This window comes from Canis lupus, chromosome 1, assembly GCF_048164855.1.
Source record: "Canis lupus baileyi chromosome 1, mCanLup2.hap1, whole genome shotgun sequence".
Classification (NCBI taxonomy): Eukaryota; Metazoa; Chordata; class Mammalia; order Carnivora; family Canidae; genus Canis; species Canis lupus.
This window is the reverse complement of record NC_132838.1, coordinates 83,046,569-83,062,469: the sequence shown is the minus strand read 5'-3', so window position 1 is coordinate 83,062,469 and position 15,901 is coordinate 83,046,569. Positions and strand designations below refer to the sequence as shown.

The following is a 15,901-nucleotide window of genomic DNA, read 5'->3' as shown; positions in this document are numbered from 1 at the left end:
TATGGGGAACGAAAGATGGATGTCAATGAAATAGCAACAGGAAGCCCAAGGAATTTGCCAGAGGGACTGAGGGCCGAAGTCTGGGTACTCTCCCCTGACATTAGCGGACTCTCCCAGTGTGGTCTATGACCTGGATCCTTGGCACATCCCTATTCCTCCAGACTGAGACCGTGCTCCTGTCCACAATGCATCAATTTGACTAATGCTTAAGTGTTTATGAATTTTCTGCCTTTTTGCTGTCTCAACTAAAAGTCTGATCTCAGCTTTGCTAACTCTATCCTGTGCCTGAAGCAATTTCACCTGCAGAATCAAGGGCTAAGCAAAGAGTAGGCTGCCATTTTGTGCCAACACCATTGAGCCAGTGGACCCGGAGATCATTCCCAGCTCCCAGGGTCCCCTGTACACAACTCCTGTAGGGCCAGGCAACTAAGACTCAGTCGGCGAAAACTGTTTCCCTCTTGAAATAGGTTGGGCTTCAACATTCACGTGTCTGAAACTTTCTTCCTACAGTTTGATTTGGACTGAGTTTATCTTTCCATTTCTTCATCTGAAGTGGGGTGACAATAATCTCTAGCCAGACAGCCCAGATTTATCATGAAGAGCCATGGAGTCATATAAGGAAAAGCACTTTGGAGCTCCTATTGCTACAACAGCTAAAGTTTACTTCTGGTCAGTAGATGGAACTGAGCCACTCACATCTTGACTCTATGGTGAAACATGGGGACCTGTTCTTTTAAATGTTCACTGTGCACCTACTTATGTTTCACATTTGAAACTCTTACAAAAACCATGATATCCATAGTGTAGTGAACATGGCAGTAACAGATATTTCATATTATCCATTCTTTTGCAAGACTATAAGAAGGAATGAAGAAACTTTCATAAAGAGCAGGGAATCCAAGATAACACTTGCTTCCATCTTCTAAAACATCGAAAGAAGTACTCAAACGAATTCAATGAGAAACAGTAGAGAATGGGTCCAATTTGTCAGGCTACGGGCCGGGGAAAGTTCTCGTTTTGAAATATGGTGGAAATCTCAGATGATTAGTATTAGGTTTTGTCGGGTTTGAGGGAGATTTGAAAACAAAACAAAAAACTCCATTTGACAGAAATTTCCTACTGGTTAGGGGGCCTTTAATAAGCTTGAAATTCCAGCAAATCTGCAAGCAAAACAAGGCTCTGGGCAGCCGGAGAAAATGTTTTGAATTCTCAGAAGCCTGAAGGGACCCTGAGATGAACTTGGACGTCCCAGGAGTGATTCAGTTAGCAGCAGGTATTTGTTTACAGAAACCCAAGCAGCAGCCACACCAGGGACTTATATCCACCTGCTTCCAGAGGAGTGCTTACCAGTGTCATCTAGTATGTGTACAAAATGAAATTGTTGACATGGAATGAGCCTTGAGGGAGGAGGAGGGATGTGGGTGGATCCATCCGAGTAGAAGTTTAAGTATCTCTTAGCAACGGAAGCCTTTAATCAAATGTAGTCTTCAGTAGAAACCACAGATGTAAAGGTTAGAGTACTACCCTAAAGCAGCTTGGCGCAGGGCGGAGACCCTCTGGTTTGCCCAGCCTGTGGTGCCCTCCAGGAAGCTCTAGGGCTCTTCCACCCATACTTTGAAAATCAGAGCTCTGTATGATTATTGCTACTGAGATTGAACAGTGGCCCTGTGCTCCCTGCAAATCAAAATAAAAAGGGAAACACTATGGAGTATATATATTTTTTTTCTTTAGATAAAACAAAAGGTTCTAGTGGCACCTGGGTGGCGCAGTTAGGTATCCAACTCTGATTTCAGCTCAAATCATGATCTCAGGGTCATGGAATCAAGCCCCCCCCCCCCCCATTGGGCCTCGTGCTCAGTCTCTCTCTCTCCCTCTGCCCCTCCCCCTGGTCTCTTTCTATATAAATAAAATCTTAAAAAAAAAAAAGGAAAAGGTCTTATGAGTCTCTCTGGAACATGCCAACTTAATGTAAGGAATGCTTTGGGAATGGATGCAAGAGCAGATGGACAGCAGGTACTCAAATCATCTCCTTCAGAGTTACATAATTCAAGTGAAGACTTATTTTTTCTTAGAGTCCAGTATTAGATCACCTTGTTAAGTTTATTTCCTACTGCATAAGTCTTGGTGGATGAGAGTCTCTCTCTCTCTCTCTACAGAAGCTGAAATGGGTACTCGGTTTCCCAGCCCACCCCTTGCTGCTAACACATAGGCACATGACCGAAGCTCGGCCAATCAGATGTTAATCATAGAAAACCTGGGGGCCGGGCTGGCTGTAGGAAGAGCGCGCAACTCCATCTCAGGGTGTTGGGACCACTTTACTGGGTGTAGAGTTTACTTGGCTGAGCCACCCAGGCACCCCATGTATAGAGATTAAACTTTAAAAAATTTTGTCAAAAAAAAAAAATCATCCAAAGATTAGTTTTGGGACAACAGGGCCAGCTATGCTGAAAATGTGTCTTTGCGGGGGCTTGGTGAGAAGTTGGGGCATACTTGCTCAGCAGCAGTGGCACTGTCCTCCATAAACCACCTGTGTGTTTTGGCCCTGGTTCGGAGTTAGATCCCTAAGCGGTAACATAGGAGGCTTAGGTCTGCTGTGGGAAATACGGAGGATCATACAATGCAGTTACATTTGGATTTCACTTAGGAGAATTCAACTCTATGACAGACTCACTGGACAAGAGCATGAGAAAGAATAGGAAGATTCTTTTATTCATTTCATTATCCTTGCCTGTTCAAATGCAACCCAGGCTTCTACTGTCCCAGGAGGCCCTGGCCGAAATGCAAAGAAACATAAAAAAATTAAACTTTCAGGTTTGAGTTTCAAAAAATCCAGACGGGCAATTTATGGGTACTTTTGCCTTTTCTATCTGCCTTTTGGCCACGCTTGCCCACCACCTAAGTGCTTCCAAAGAGGAGGCTCTACTACAGACAGTAGGAGTGAGCACTGGAGACCCTGCGCAAGAACTGGCACCCACCTCTTTCCCACACCCTTCAGCAGCTCTGCTCCCCCCTGTCCTGGGTAACCCAGGAAACTAGCTAGTACTGGTTTAGAGCATTGATTGTAACACACTCGATTAAGACTTGCCTCCTGGAGGAAGGCAATTTGCCATCTCAAATCTAGTTCCAAAGCAAAAAAATACAAATATTTTATAGATGATGCCTTCGTACCTTCTTCACTCTCAACCTAGTGGCTCACACCTGTTTCCATTAGAGAAAATGGAGGGGGAGATAAAGGAGGGGAGGGGAGGAGACAGGGAAGAAAGCAGAGGAGAGCAGAGAAAGAGAAGGCCATCGATGTTAAGCTTCCATCAAGGTTCCTCTGTTCAGGCTGTTATAACAAAAAACTACCTAATGGGTGACTTATAGAGGACAGCAGCTTACTCCTCACAGTTCTGGAAGCTGAAAGGCCAAGCCAGCACATCAAGTTCTGGTGAGATGCTTCCTGGGTTGCAGACTGCTGACTTCTTGTATCCTCACGGGGTAGAAGAACCCAAGTTCTCTGGGGTCACCTTTTATAAGGGCAACCTGAATCATGACAGCTCCACCCCCCACCGGAGGTCCCATCTGCTAATACTTGGGTGTTAAGACTTCCAACATATGAAATCAAGGAGTTGGGGGGGGGGCGCAGAAAAAAATTAACATCCCATCCAGTGTCGGCCATCGTGTCATTATCTACACCTCCAACTAAAACAGTAAACATTTAAATTCACCGGACATTCCAGATTTGAAGATACCAGTACCACTTTAAATTCATGCTTACCCTCCCCAGTTGGGGTGTGTGTGTGTGTGTGTGTGATATTATCCCGACCTTGATTTTATAGGCATGTATCCATGTATCAACTTGTCAAGTTGCACAATTTAAATAAGTGCAGTTTATTATATCAATTATACCCTAATAAAGCTATAATATTTTTTAAATTTAAATATAATTAATATACAGGATTATATTCATTTCAGGTGTGCAACATATCGATTCAACAATTTTGCAAGTTACTAGTGCTCACAACAAATGTAGTCACCATCTGTCAGCATACATTTACACTCCTTGTGCTCTACTTTTCATCTATGATTTATTTTACAACTTAAAAGTTTGTACTTTAGTCCTCTTTATGTTTCTCCCATCCCCCACCTACCACACCTCTGCCCAATTTTTATAGACTCTTATTTTACTGTTTTTAACACTCACTTCTTTACACATATTAAAGTCATTTCAAATTCTGATAATCCCGGTGTGTCATCTTTGCAGTTTGTTCTAGAATTTGTTTCTCCTCTCACTTCTGATGGCATCTCTCTACAGGGCACATTTACTTCCCAGCTCAGTCTCTGAAGGTCCGGTTGGATCTCCTTGGTCAGCCTCACATCCACTTCCCAAGTCAGGGTGGGGGGTGTGGGCAGAAAAGGCTGGCACTTTTACCAGGAAGGCAAAACTGTGCTGGTAAATTCCAAGGAAGCTCCCGGCTTACGTCTCCCTGATTGCATCACAACTGTTAGAAGAGCAGCCTCAGCTGCAAACGTGTAAACCCCCCTTGTTGAGAGTGCTGGAGTGTTGAAAGCACACCCGTATGTCCCTGCAAACATGAGACACAAGCAGGAGTTCCAAGTGACTGCTAGTCATGAAGACTGAAGAACCCTGTTTTGAAAAAGGAGTTAGGGAAGAGAACTCAGACTACTCATACTGCTCTGGCTCTTACGACTAAAATATAATGGGGACCCTCACCTCCAGAAAGTAGGCTTTTGAGAATTGACACTCCATGAAAAGAATGCTTTCTAGGAGCCCTGGGTGGCTCAGCTGGTTAAGCATCTGACTCTTGATTTCAGCTCAGGTCATGATCAAGGTCGTGGGATCAAGCCCTGGATCAAGTCCAGGATCAGTGTGGGAGTCGGCCTGAGATTTTCTCTTTTTGCCCCTCCCCCAGCCTGTGCTCTCTAAATAAGTAAATAAATAAATAAAATATTAAAAAAACAAAAACAATGCTCTCCAAATAAACTTGTGCTGCAGGCATAAACAGGGACTTGTCAAAGCAAGGCCCTTGGCTGTAGAACTACCACTGCATGTCAGGTTCTCCCTCCAGCTGCCACCTGCAACTCACCATTCAAGCCACTTGTCATCGTCAAGTGACAGCCAACAAATGAGGAACCTATATACAGACAAGGCAAAAGATTCAAACTGACACAGGGAAAGAAACATCACTTACATAAGATTTATTTCAAGGCCTGAAATCAGGTTAATCAAAAATTGTACTACTATAATTTCTTATATTACATACTTAATATAAAACTTTGGGAAGTGTAGACACTATTAACCAACTCTTAAACCTCACAATATACAATTTTCAAATTGTAAGGTGACAATATCAAAGACTTCACACACTTAATGAGGACATAATTAGCAGCAGGCTATGCAAACAAATACAAATCTGTTTTTACACTTTCCTTGACTGTTTTTATCTTTGCTTTATAAAGCCACTAATAATTGAGGCTTCTTTCAAGTATAGGATCTCTAACATTAAATTACATTTCTAAGTATTTTTATAAAAGAAAGACACATACATTGTTTGCCATAAATTCATATACCAAAAAGTAAAACACAATCCAACTAAATTTATCCATGCTTCCCCTTTCTCCAGATGTTTTAGGTGTTTTTCTAAATACTTTGTATTTTTGTTAAAATCCTTTATATATGCAGATTTGGGAAAATGATTTATAATAAGTTACCTTTAAAATTACCTTCTCTATACTTCTGCTCCTTTTCCCCCACACCAAATCTGGTGCTTAAGTGAACAATAATGCAATATATTCTTTCAGGGGGCCCAAACAATCTGTAATCTTAATTTCTTAAATATCTAAAGATTTCAACTTTCCACCAATATAAATAAGAGTCTCAAGTAGCCAAGAATTACTTCTTAGGAGAAAAAAAAAATGCATAGTATGAGGATTATTTAACTAAAACTTTATTACTTATGCCTTTCCCCCAAGCTATAAGCACTGTTTAGCATTAAATTACATTGTGCGTACACAGCTACAACAGTTTACACTTGCTCAGGAATATATAATTACATTAAAAATAAATAACTTTCATAATTTAATTGGCTCTTAAATGGGTTCCTTAGGGGGAAAACAAATGTTTCATGTTAAGAAGCTGGTATATACAAATGAACTGCTGTGTGTTCAACTTGAGGAAACCTAAAGATGAAGTTTTGGTGATATTTTTCCTAAAATGCAATATGGATATGCACTTAATCACTTTATACAGTGAAGGGATGGAATGATAGATATAGATGCAATCTTTTGTCTAAGTGAACAATTGTAAATGAGAAAGAAAAAAAGCTGACATGGACAATGGTTTCAAGGAAAAAAGAACCAAAGTCAAGAGTAATGTTGAACATCTACTCTTAAAAAGGAGAAGTGTTATCCAACACAAAAATGAGACCTAGAAATTAGAAAAACACTCATTTCACTACTTCAGGAGGTAAACAAAAAAATGACAAAGAGAAGGAATCTAGACCAATTAGAACTGAGACACCTGTAAAAAAAGAAAGAAAAGAAAAAACACAGTGCAATGATTTGACTTCAAAGAAAACGACAAACTACTATGAAATTTCATACGAAAAACTTCACACATCTACTTTTGTGATAATATATTAATGCACAAAATATCAAAAATATAAAGTCTAGATTTTTTCCCCTTAGGTTTATAATCAACTCTCAAACCTTCGTTGAATATATTTACTTTTATATGCCTCCTCCATTCAGCATGACACACTATACAAGTACATACATGCTACGATGTACCATGAGAATTATTAGTTCTCATCTCAAATCTAGTGAACTACCTTTTTACCCATACTTATATACATTTCATTTCCATTATAAGACACTTAAGACCTTTCTAGTGGTACATCCTAATCAACATATTACATAAAAAAGAATCTTGATTTTTAAAATGAATCACTTAGTACTATATAGCATGATGAGTTTAATTTGAATGGTTGAAACATAATGTGATAGACATTATACTGTTTAAACTAATTCGCAGCTGTAGGAAAATGTTTGATTTTCAAAATTTAACAACTGAGGAGTTATGAGCAGTAAAATACTAGAAAACAGTGAATGAATAAATAAGAATGATCTGTCTTTATCAGTGGCCGTTCAATATTTTGTTTTTGGGAACCTGGAAGAAATTGTCTTCTTTGAATTTCAAATGTTCTGGCAAATCTAGTCGTTTCTTAGCTTCCTCAATATCACCTTGAATTGCTGAAATAAGGGACTCTGCAGAGAGAACAGAGCAGGTACATGATGAAAAGCCACTGCTATATACACTTACTATTCCTTTGTTCGGACTCTCCTAAAAACCCAATGGCTGGCAACATCTCTAGCACAGGGCAGATCCCCAATAAAATCTGTTCCATCTCTTCTTCCAGACTGTAGTAAAAGTCAATGGTACACTTAAGATGTCCCTAAGAAATCTCGCAATTTCTTAGAGAAAGACATTAGCACAAAGGTACATCACAAACAACAAATGAAGAAATACTCACGATCAAGCCTCTTTGGTACTCACATTTATCAAGTAAACCCTACAGTAGAATTAAAACCACCACACTATACTAACATACTTGATACCATTAGTTTCAAGTGTTGATTTAGTTTCTTACACTTCAAGCATTGCAAAGCATCCATTATTCATCTGGGCATTCATTCTCGCTTATTCCTTAACATATAAAAAGGAAATAGAAATTTCACTAACTTCACACTGTTGGGAGGGAGAGAAGCAGCCAATCTGCTGGGTTTGAACCTAGGCTCCATCACAAACTGATATGATGCTGGGCAAATTACTTAACCCCTCTCTGCCAATTTCCTCATCTGTGATATAGAATAATTCCTCATACGTTTCGGTGGGGGTGAAAGGACTTCATGCACGTAAGGCACCTAAAACAGTGCCTGGCACATAGTAAATGCTCAACTATTCTCTCTCCTGCCATGTTGTTACTAGGAGAAGCAGCAGAAGTAGCTGAAGTAATACTCAAGGAAGACCTAAACAGAACTTACCTAAAGAATCAAAGTTCTTTTCTGGTCTGAGGTAGCCAACAATGGCTACATTGAGGATTTCCCCATAAAAGTCTTCTTTGAACGTATGTATGATATGGGTTTCCTAGAATTAAGAAATGTTAAAAAAAGATTTCCATCAGATTACAAAATACCTGAAATTTGAAATATATCTCCATATTTATGGCAGGGCTAATTTAAATAAAACAATCAACCCTTACTAAATTTAAAAGACCGGTGAAAATCTAAGTACAGTTTTTCCTTAATTCTTTCATCAGTCCTGCTCCTGCCCGATCTTACATGTAAACATTTAACTGAGTAAAGCAGATGTTACGCCACAAATCTGGTATGATTTGCCATTTATTAAAAGCAAAAACAAAAAAACTAGCATGCAGGGGCACCTGGCTGGCTCAGTCAGTGGAGCATGAATCTTAATCTCAGGGTTGTGAGTTCAAGGACCACACTGAACTCACAGTGTGAGTTCCTCCCCATCTACAGAAACTATTTTGTGTTCTTTCAACTGGGTGCAGAGATTACTTAAAGATAAAATACTTAAACGAACATGCAGAATAAGTCTCATCAAGGCAAAAGAAAAAACAAAACAAAACAAAAACAAACCAAAAAACACCTGAGTCAAGACACCACCAAGTAAGGAATAAAACATTAAGAGACGTTCCTATTGAAAGAGCCATTTCTTTTTCTTTTTTTTTTTTTAAAGATTTTATTTATTTATTCATGAGAGACACAGAGAGAGAGAGAGAGAGAGAGAGAGGCAGAGACACAGGCAGAGGGAGAAGCAGGCTCCATGCAGGGAGCCCGACGTGGGACTCGATCCCGGGACTCCAGGATCACGCCCTGGACCAAAGGCAGGCGCTAAACCGCTGGGCCACCCAGGGATCCCTGAAAGAACCATTTCTAAGGTTAACCAGGATCCATATGTCTCTGACACACACCACATTATAGAAACCTCTGAGAGTCAGGCAGAGCTGAAGACTGAATGGGGGCAGAAGAGCCAACGTAGGATCCTGACCAAGGAACAAGGCTGACAAATGAGTACAGGACATGTTGAAGCAAATTGGTGGAGGAGGTAGAAGATGTTCTGCAATCAGAATATTAGTAGATTCTCATACAGAAACCTAAGTCCACAAACAGGAAAGCCAATTAAGAGAACAAAGACGGAAGATGGTTGAGACTGGACCAGGATGGTGGCACTGGAGATTAACAAGTTTGAACAATCCAGAAACATGAAACTTAGAGAGGCATATTTTGTGGATGATTTAAGAAAATCTAAGATGAAGTGATATTTAAAACTGATCATTATAAAACATTACCGAGAAAAATGGTAAAGAGGTCTACTCTCCCTAAATTGATCTATATATTCCAAGCCACCCTTGTCAAAATCCTACCTTTTTTTTTAAACAATGGAACTGTCAAGTGATTCTAAAATTCATAATGTGGAAGGTTGAAATTATCCCCTCAAAATCTTGAAAATAAAAGTAGAGCACTTACACAGATACCAAGATCTACTATAAAAGCTATGAAAATAAAGACAATGGCCCAAAGACAGACTAGGAGACCAAATCTGTATGAGCACATTTTGGACTCTCACACTTAGAAAGTCACAGGATTTATGACCAAGATGACAATACAGTGCTGTCATGAAAGAATAATATTTCAATAAATGGGCTAAGCCCATAACCATGTGGGAAAAAATTAATTTTGACCTTTACACCTTGCACCATACTCAAAAATCAATTTGATGAGGAAAGTTTATTGACAGTTAAGTTTTTAGGAGAAAACAAAGATGAGTATCTTTATGAGTAGACAAAGATTTCTTAAATAGGTTATAAAAGGCACTAACCATAAAAGAGAAATGATGGATTGGATATATTGGCATTACGAACTTCTGTTCTTCGAAAGACACAAATAAAATTTCCATTTAAAATAAAAAACAAAAAGAAAAAAAATAAAAAATAAAAAATAAAATAAAATAAAATAAAAAAACAAAACAAAACCGGGGCACCTGGGTGGCTCAGTGATTGGACGTCTGCCTTTGGCTCAAGTCGTGATCCCAGGGTCCTGGGATCGAGTCCCACCCACATCAGGCTCCCCACAGGGAACCTGCTTCTCCCTCTGCCCCTCTCTCTCTGTGTCTCTCATGAAGAAATAAATAAAATCTTACAAAAGAAAAAAAAAAAAGGCAACACAGCAGGTGACGATACTTGTGCAATACATATTCCAACAGAAGAATGGGATCTAGAACATATTAAGAACTTCTTTTAAGTTAATTAAGACACCCAATCCAATGTTTTTTTAAAGGGGGGAAAACACCTAACCAGGCAACCAGGCACATCATAGATGAATGGTATTGGCAAGAAAAGGAGAAAGAAAACCTGAAAAGTATGAACCTCCTACCAATGAAAAATTGAGATTCCTCTAGCTCTGGAAGGACTTCCAAGGCATTCCTTCACTGGTTTACAACAGTAACAGTCCTGTTATCTGAAATTTGTCATGGAATGGCCTTCCCTCCTCTTCAATTCCTTCCTCCCCATCTACAGAAAACTATTTTGTGTTCTTTCATTAGTTCTTTTCCTTGTCTACTCCAAATAATCGTACATCCTTAATACTCAAACATAAGAAATACTGAGCAGTGTTAAGCAATTCTTGGCCATTTCTAGTGTTGTACCAGCACTCAGCTCTATGGTCTTCCAACTGTGACACACTTCTATAATTCCTCAAAGACGACAAAATTTAGATCGACTCTGTTTTTGTCACACTTGGCCTGACCAAGATCCAGCTCCATCTAGCAGATTAGGCTCTAAAGTGGTACTGTGAAACAAGCAGAAGGGTACACCCTCAAAGTAGTTTGGGGGTTAAAAAAAAAAAAAAAACAGCACTTCACACTTCACAATTTTATCAGAAAGCACCATCTGTGTAGTAAGGAGTTCTATCTTAGCAGGGTACACAAGTAATTAAAGGGTGAATGTTTTATATTAACTGGAGCAAGCTCAATTTTATCAAACATGCTGTTAAGTAACTCACTTTAAGGGAGGCACAGAGGGAGAGTGAGAGGGAGAGAATCAAGTAGGCTCCGTGTCCAGCAGAGCTGACTAAGGGGCTCGATCACACCCTGAGCCAAAATTAAGTCGGGATGGTTAACTGACTAAGCCACTCAGGCACCCCAAGTAATTCACTTTTATCTCCCAGTAGAGATATAACACATGGACAGCTATAAAAATATTCCAATTTTGGCTTAAAACTCCACTTTTTATTTATTTTCTACATGATTTAAAAGCAAAACATAAAAATCATTACTGTTATGTTATTGGGCACACAATGTATAAAGATGTAGTTTGTGAGTTTTTATGTACTATTAAAATTGTCAAAAATCATATTTGATTTTATAACTGTAGGATGTTAAACACACTCCTCACAGTAACCACACACACACACAAATCTATAGAAAGTACACAAAAGGAAATAAGAGAATCAAAATAGGTCACTACAAAAAAAAAAAAAAAAAAAAAAATTAAAAAGGCGAGCAGCCCGGATGGCTCAGGGGTTTAGCACTGCCTTTGGCCCAGGGCGTGATCCTGGAGTCCCAGGATCGAGTCCCATGTCAGGCTCCCTGCATGGAGCCTGCTTCTCTCTCTGCCTGTGTCTCTGCCTCTCTCTCTCTCTCTCTCTGTCTCTCATGAATAAATAAATAAAATCTTTTTAAAAAATTAAAAAGGCAATGATGGAAGAAATAACAGACAAAAAAAGCTGTGAGGCACATAGAAAACAGCAAAATGGCAGAAGTCCCTCCTTGTCAGTCATTAGCTTAAATGTAAATAGACTGAATTCTCCAATGAAAAGGCAGAGATTAACAGAATGATCAACAAACACAATCCCATTATACTACCTCTTTTACAAGAGACTCACCTTACTTTGTAAAATTCACTTTAGATCCAAAGACACAAATAGAATGAAAGTGAAAGGATGAAAAGTTAATCCAGCCAAACAGTTAACTCAACACTTCACTTGAAAAAGCCTTCAAGAAAACCGCCAAAAATTCTAGTGATCTGGACTATGTTTTGAGCCACCACTGATGAATTCTACATGCATCTAATACTGAATATTACCTTAAGTTATTAACCCATTTGCAGTGACTGAGCTTAACAGAATTCTTACCATAGACTTTTTTGTATTCTTGTAGTAGGGGTTCCATCCTATGCTCACCACCATCTTATGAACATCTCCACTTCCAACACTGGCCCAACCATAATAAATGCCAGTGGATACATCAGCTGGAAGATTATCAACTACTTGTTCTGGAAAATTAGCTAAACAACAGAAATAAATATTCTGAGTGTTAACAGTTTCATAGCAAATATTTATAAAAATCGCATGCAAGGCCAGTGTAAATCATTATATACACAAGTTTCCTGGAACCCTGCCTGCCTATCAATCCCACCACTCTATATAGTCTGGCTTGGATATTTTCCCCCCTCTTCATGCAGATAGCTTAAGAACAATTAAGTTTACAAAGCCCTCCAAAAAAAAAAAAAAAACAAACACGTAAACACACTCTTGAGGTAGATGAAAACAGGTGCGTGAACAGCTGAGGATGTTTTAGACCTGGTCTTTCTTAAGGAGATTCAGAATCTCTTGATTCTTATTTTCAAAGTAGATGTGGCTCAAAGACCAGGGGCAACCCTGGTGTGTACTTTTAAGGATGAATTATACAGTCAGGTCCTGACCACCGAAACTAAAGTAGATGGAACAAAAAGGATACCCGATTCTCAGCCAATTGCTAACAAGACATCTAAAGAGAACAAAAAACCCTTACAGTTGGCTTGGAAATTTTAACCAATCTGGTTCACATTACGTTTTCTGATGGGGATGACCCGTGCCACGCCTGGCAGCTCTAGCTGCGCTGCAGAGGGAGACGGGAGAGGGGGACCCCCAAACTCGGCTCGGCTTTCCGTCCTCACCACCCCTCGAGCCCGGTCCCCGCCGAGCACCGAGCCGCGGCTAAGGACGAGCTTCCTCCATCCGACCAAAGGTCCTCCGCCTCGTCCGAGCAGGAAGCCAGCGGAGGGGAGGGGTCACCTCTGCCCGCGGCCCCAGGTCCCCGGGCTGACGTCCCCGCTCTCACCTGACCCAACCCCGGAAGCCGGGGCGGGCGGGGGGTGCCCGGGGAGTGGGGGGGTGCCCGGCAAGGGGGGGTGCTCGAGGAGGGGGGGTGCCCAGGGAGGGGAGGGGTGCCCGGCGAGGGGGGGTGCCCAGGGAGGGGAGGGGTGCCCAGGGAGGGGAGGGGTGCCCGGCGAGGGGGGGTGCCCAGGGAGGGGAGGGGTGCCCGGCGAGGGGGAGTGCCCAGGGAGGGGAGGGGTGCCCGGCGAGGGGGGGTGCCGGGGGAGGGGGGGTGCCCGGGGAGAGGGGTGCCCGGGGGCGAGGGGTGCCCGGGAAGTGGGGGGGGTGCCCGGGGCGGAGGGGGTTCCCGGGGAGTGGGGGGTGCCGGGGCGGGGAGGGGGGCCCCGCGACCTCCCGCGCTCACCTGTGGGGATGCCCAGCTGCTTGGAGCCGCGGCCGAAGCCCCGCACCACCTGGCCGCGGCAGAAGTACGGCAGGTGCCTCATGACGCCGTGCGCTTGCGGCGCGGGCTGCGACCCGGTCCGCGGGTCCGGCGAAGCCGCCGTCGAAGCGGTGCCGGGCTCCCCGGCCGGCGGGGCAACGCGAGCGGGAGCTCGGCCGGGGCGCGGACCCCCCACGACAGCCGGCAGGGAGCGCGGGCGCGCAAGGGGCCGGCGGCGCGGACGACACGCCGCAGGGAGTCCCTCACGCCGCCGACCCGCAGAAGCCGCCAGCGACCAGAAGCCCGCGTCTCCGCGGCGGGAAGGGCGGCGAGGGGCGGCTGTGAGGGCGGGCGCGGGTGGGGAGCACCGCGGGGTCAGCGTGGGAGGGCCCGGGCCCGGCCAGCGCCGCAGGCCTGCGCACACTTCCTCGGCCGGACGCCGCGCCTCGGAGCCGGCTCGGCCTCCGTAGCCCCGCCCCGCGAGGCCCCGCCCCCGCCCCGCGAGGCCCCGCCCCCGCCCCGCGAGGCCCCGCCCCCGGCCCCGGAGCCGCCGGCCCGCCCTGCCTGCACTTGGGCGGCGGCGAGCGGCGGAAGCGGGTCGGGGTGCTCCGCTCTCGTCCTCGGGGCTGCGAAAGCACCGTCCCGGGCCGCCCTCAGCGCCGCTTTCCCCTTCCTCCTGTTCATTGCGATCCTGACGCCAGCGACGTTCTTTAGCTTCCTGGTAACCGCCAGCTCGCTGGTCATCCGTCATCCATTCGTTCTTTAAACATCCCTTTAAGTCGCAGAATTCCAGCTCGAGATCGCCGCTCCGTGGAGGGTGTAACCAACTGCCCGTGGCCTGAAGTTGAATCCGTGTAAGCGCCGAGGGAGCCGCAGCCCCGGTCACCGGCGCCAGTTGGCAGCAACGCAGTCCTCCCTACGGAGGGTACGGAGGGTACGGAGGGATGCGGCTGCCTGCCTAGCCCGTCACCTGGACAGGGGTCACCTGGACAGTGCAATGAGCCCGACAGAAGGGCTCTCTACTGCGCTGCCCATTGGTGGGTCTGCTGACCCGTGGAGCTGTAAACATGACCTCGGGAAGTAGCTCAGGGGAAATTTGTTGCTCACCAGAAATATACGGGTAGGTCACAGGTGCATCCTCTGGTCTTGTTTTTTTTTAAGAATATTTATTCATGAGAGACACAGACTGAGAGAGAGAGGCAGAGACACGGGCAGAGGGAGAAGCAGGCTCCACGCAGGGAGCCCGACGTGGGACTCGATCCTGGATCCCAAGCCCAACCGCTGAGCCACCCGGGCCTCCCCCTCTAGTCTTACTCTTGAGAAAGAAGTTTTCATTGTTGTTTTCTTCTCTCTGTGAATCTGTGTGAAACCCTGTCCGTGTTTGGCAGTTGTTCGTAACTATGATAATGGTTACCCAATGTTAAAATTATATTCTCTCGGGTAGCCTGGGTGGCTCAGGGGTTGAGCACCTGCCTTGGGCCCAGGGGGTGATCCCGGGGTCCTGGGATGGAGTCCCGCATCCAGCTTCCCACAGGGAGCCTGCTTCTCCCTCTGCCTATGTCTCTGCCTCTCTCTCATGTGCGTCTCTTAAGTACAGAAATAAAATCTTTTAAAAAATTATATTCTCTCTGTATTGGTACCAAAGGGGTCTTCGTTGGCAAGACAGTCACATTTCCCTAACGATAGTGTGGCACATGGTTCATAGCAAACACTCCATAAGTGTTTGTGGAAAGAACGAATGAAGAGCCCAGTGTGTGCCAAGCGCAGTGCAAGGAGCTGGGGCAACAAAGGTGACACACAATTTCTTGGCCCTCAGAGACTCAGTCTAGTGGGAGAGACAGACTGGTAAGCCTGATTCCAGTGCTATGCTGTCAGTACTCCAATACAAGTCCTGACAAAGCGCTCGGAAAGCTGCCCAGGGAGCAGATCTCACATAAAAGGCCCATGTATAGTTAATGGTTAAGAACAGGCGCTAGCACTAGATAAGTCAGGGTTTGAATGCAGGCCTTGCCTCTTTTAATTGCTGCGTGACCTTGGGCAAAGTACACTGAATCTCAATGTTCGTATCAACTAAATGGGAATATTAATAATTTCATGGGATTCAAGTGAGATGATGCATGTGCAACACTTAACGAGTTGCCTGTCCTGTCACAGAAGTTTTTACCATCATGATTGTCATCAGTGATACACCAAATCAGAAAAGCCTGGAGGTGAGAGCCTGATAAAGCAGCCCTGGGTGCTAGTCCTTCACACCCCAGAGTTCCAAGGAGGTATGGGAATTAAATGAAACAAAGTAATCAA

The 15,901-nt window shown here is 43.8% G+C and overlaps 1 protein-coding gene across 1 annotated transcript; it reads right to left on the bottom strand.

Moving 5' to 3' along the window:
- Positions 1-5,187: 5,187 nt before the first annotated feature.
- RFK (riboflavin kinase) lies at positions 5,188-13,970 on the bottom strand. Its single transcript, XM_072837743.1, has 4 exons — positions 13,583-13,970; positions 12,217-12,368; positions 8,047-8,149; positions 5,188-7,269 (listed from the first exon to the last, which is right to left on the bottom strand). Exons 1-4 carry the CDS (start codon positions 13,662-13,664, stop codon positions 7,139-7,141), a joined length of 468 nt encoding a protein of 155 aa, XP_072693844.1. The 5' UTR covers positions 13,665-13,970; the 3' UTR covers positions 5,188-7,138.
- Positions 13,971-15,901: the final 1,931 nt, after the last annotated feature.

What these genes read in the sequence shown, in the direction of transcription:
- RFK (XM_072837743.1), bottom strand. Translation starts at nt 13,664, where the DNA reads ATGAGGCACCTGCCGTACTTCTGCCGCGGCCAGGTGGTGCGGGGCTTC. An exon ending in GCAGCTGGGCATCCCCACAG is followed by an intron (nt 12,369 to 13,582) that starts GTGAGCGCGGGA and finishes TCTGTTGTTTAG; the next exon opens with CTAATTTTCCAGAACAAGTA. An exon ending in AAAGAACTTTGATTCTTTAG is followed by an intron (nt 7,270 to 8,046) that starts GTAAGTTCTGTT and finishes TTCTCTCTGCAG; the next exon opens with AGTCCCTTATTTCAGCAATT.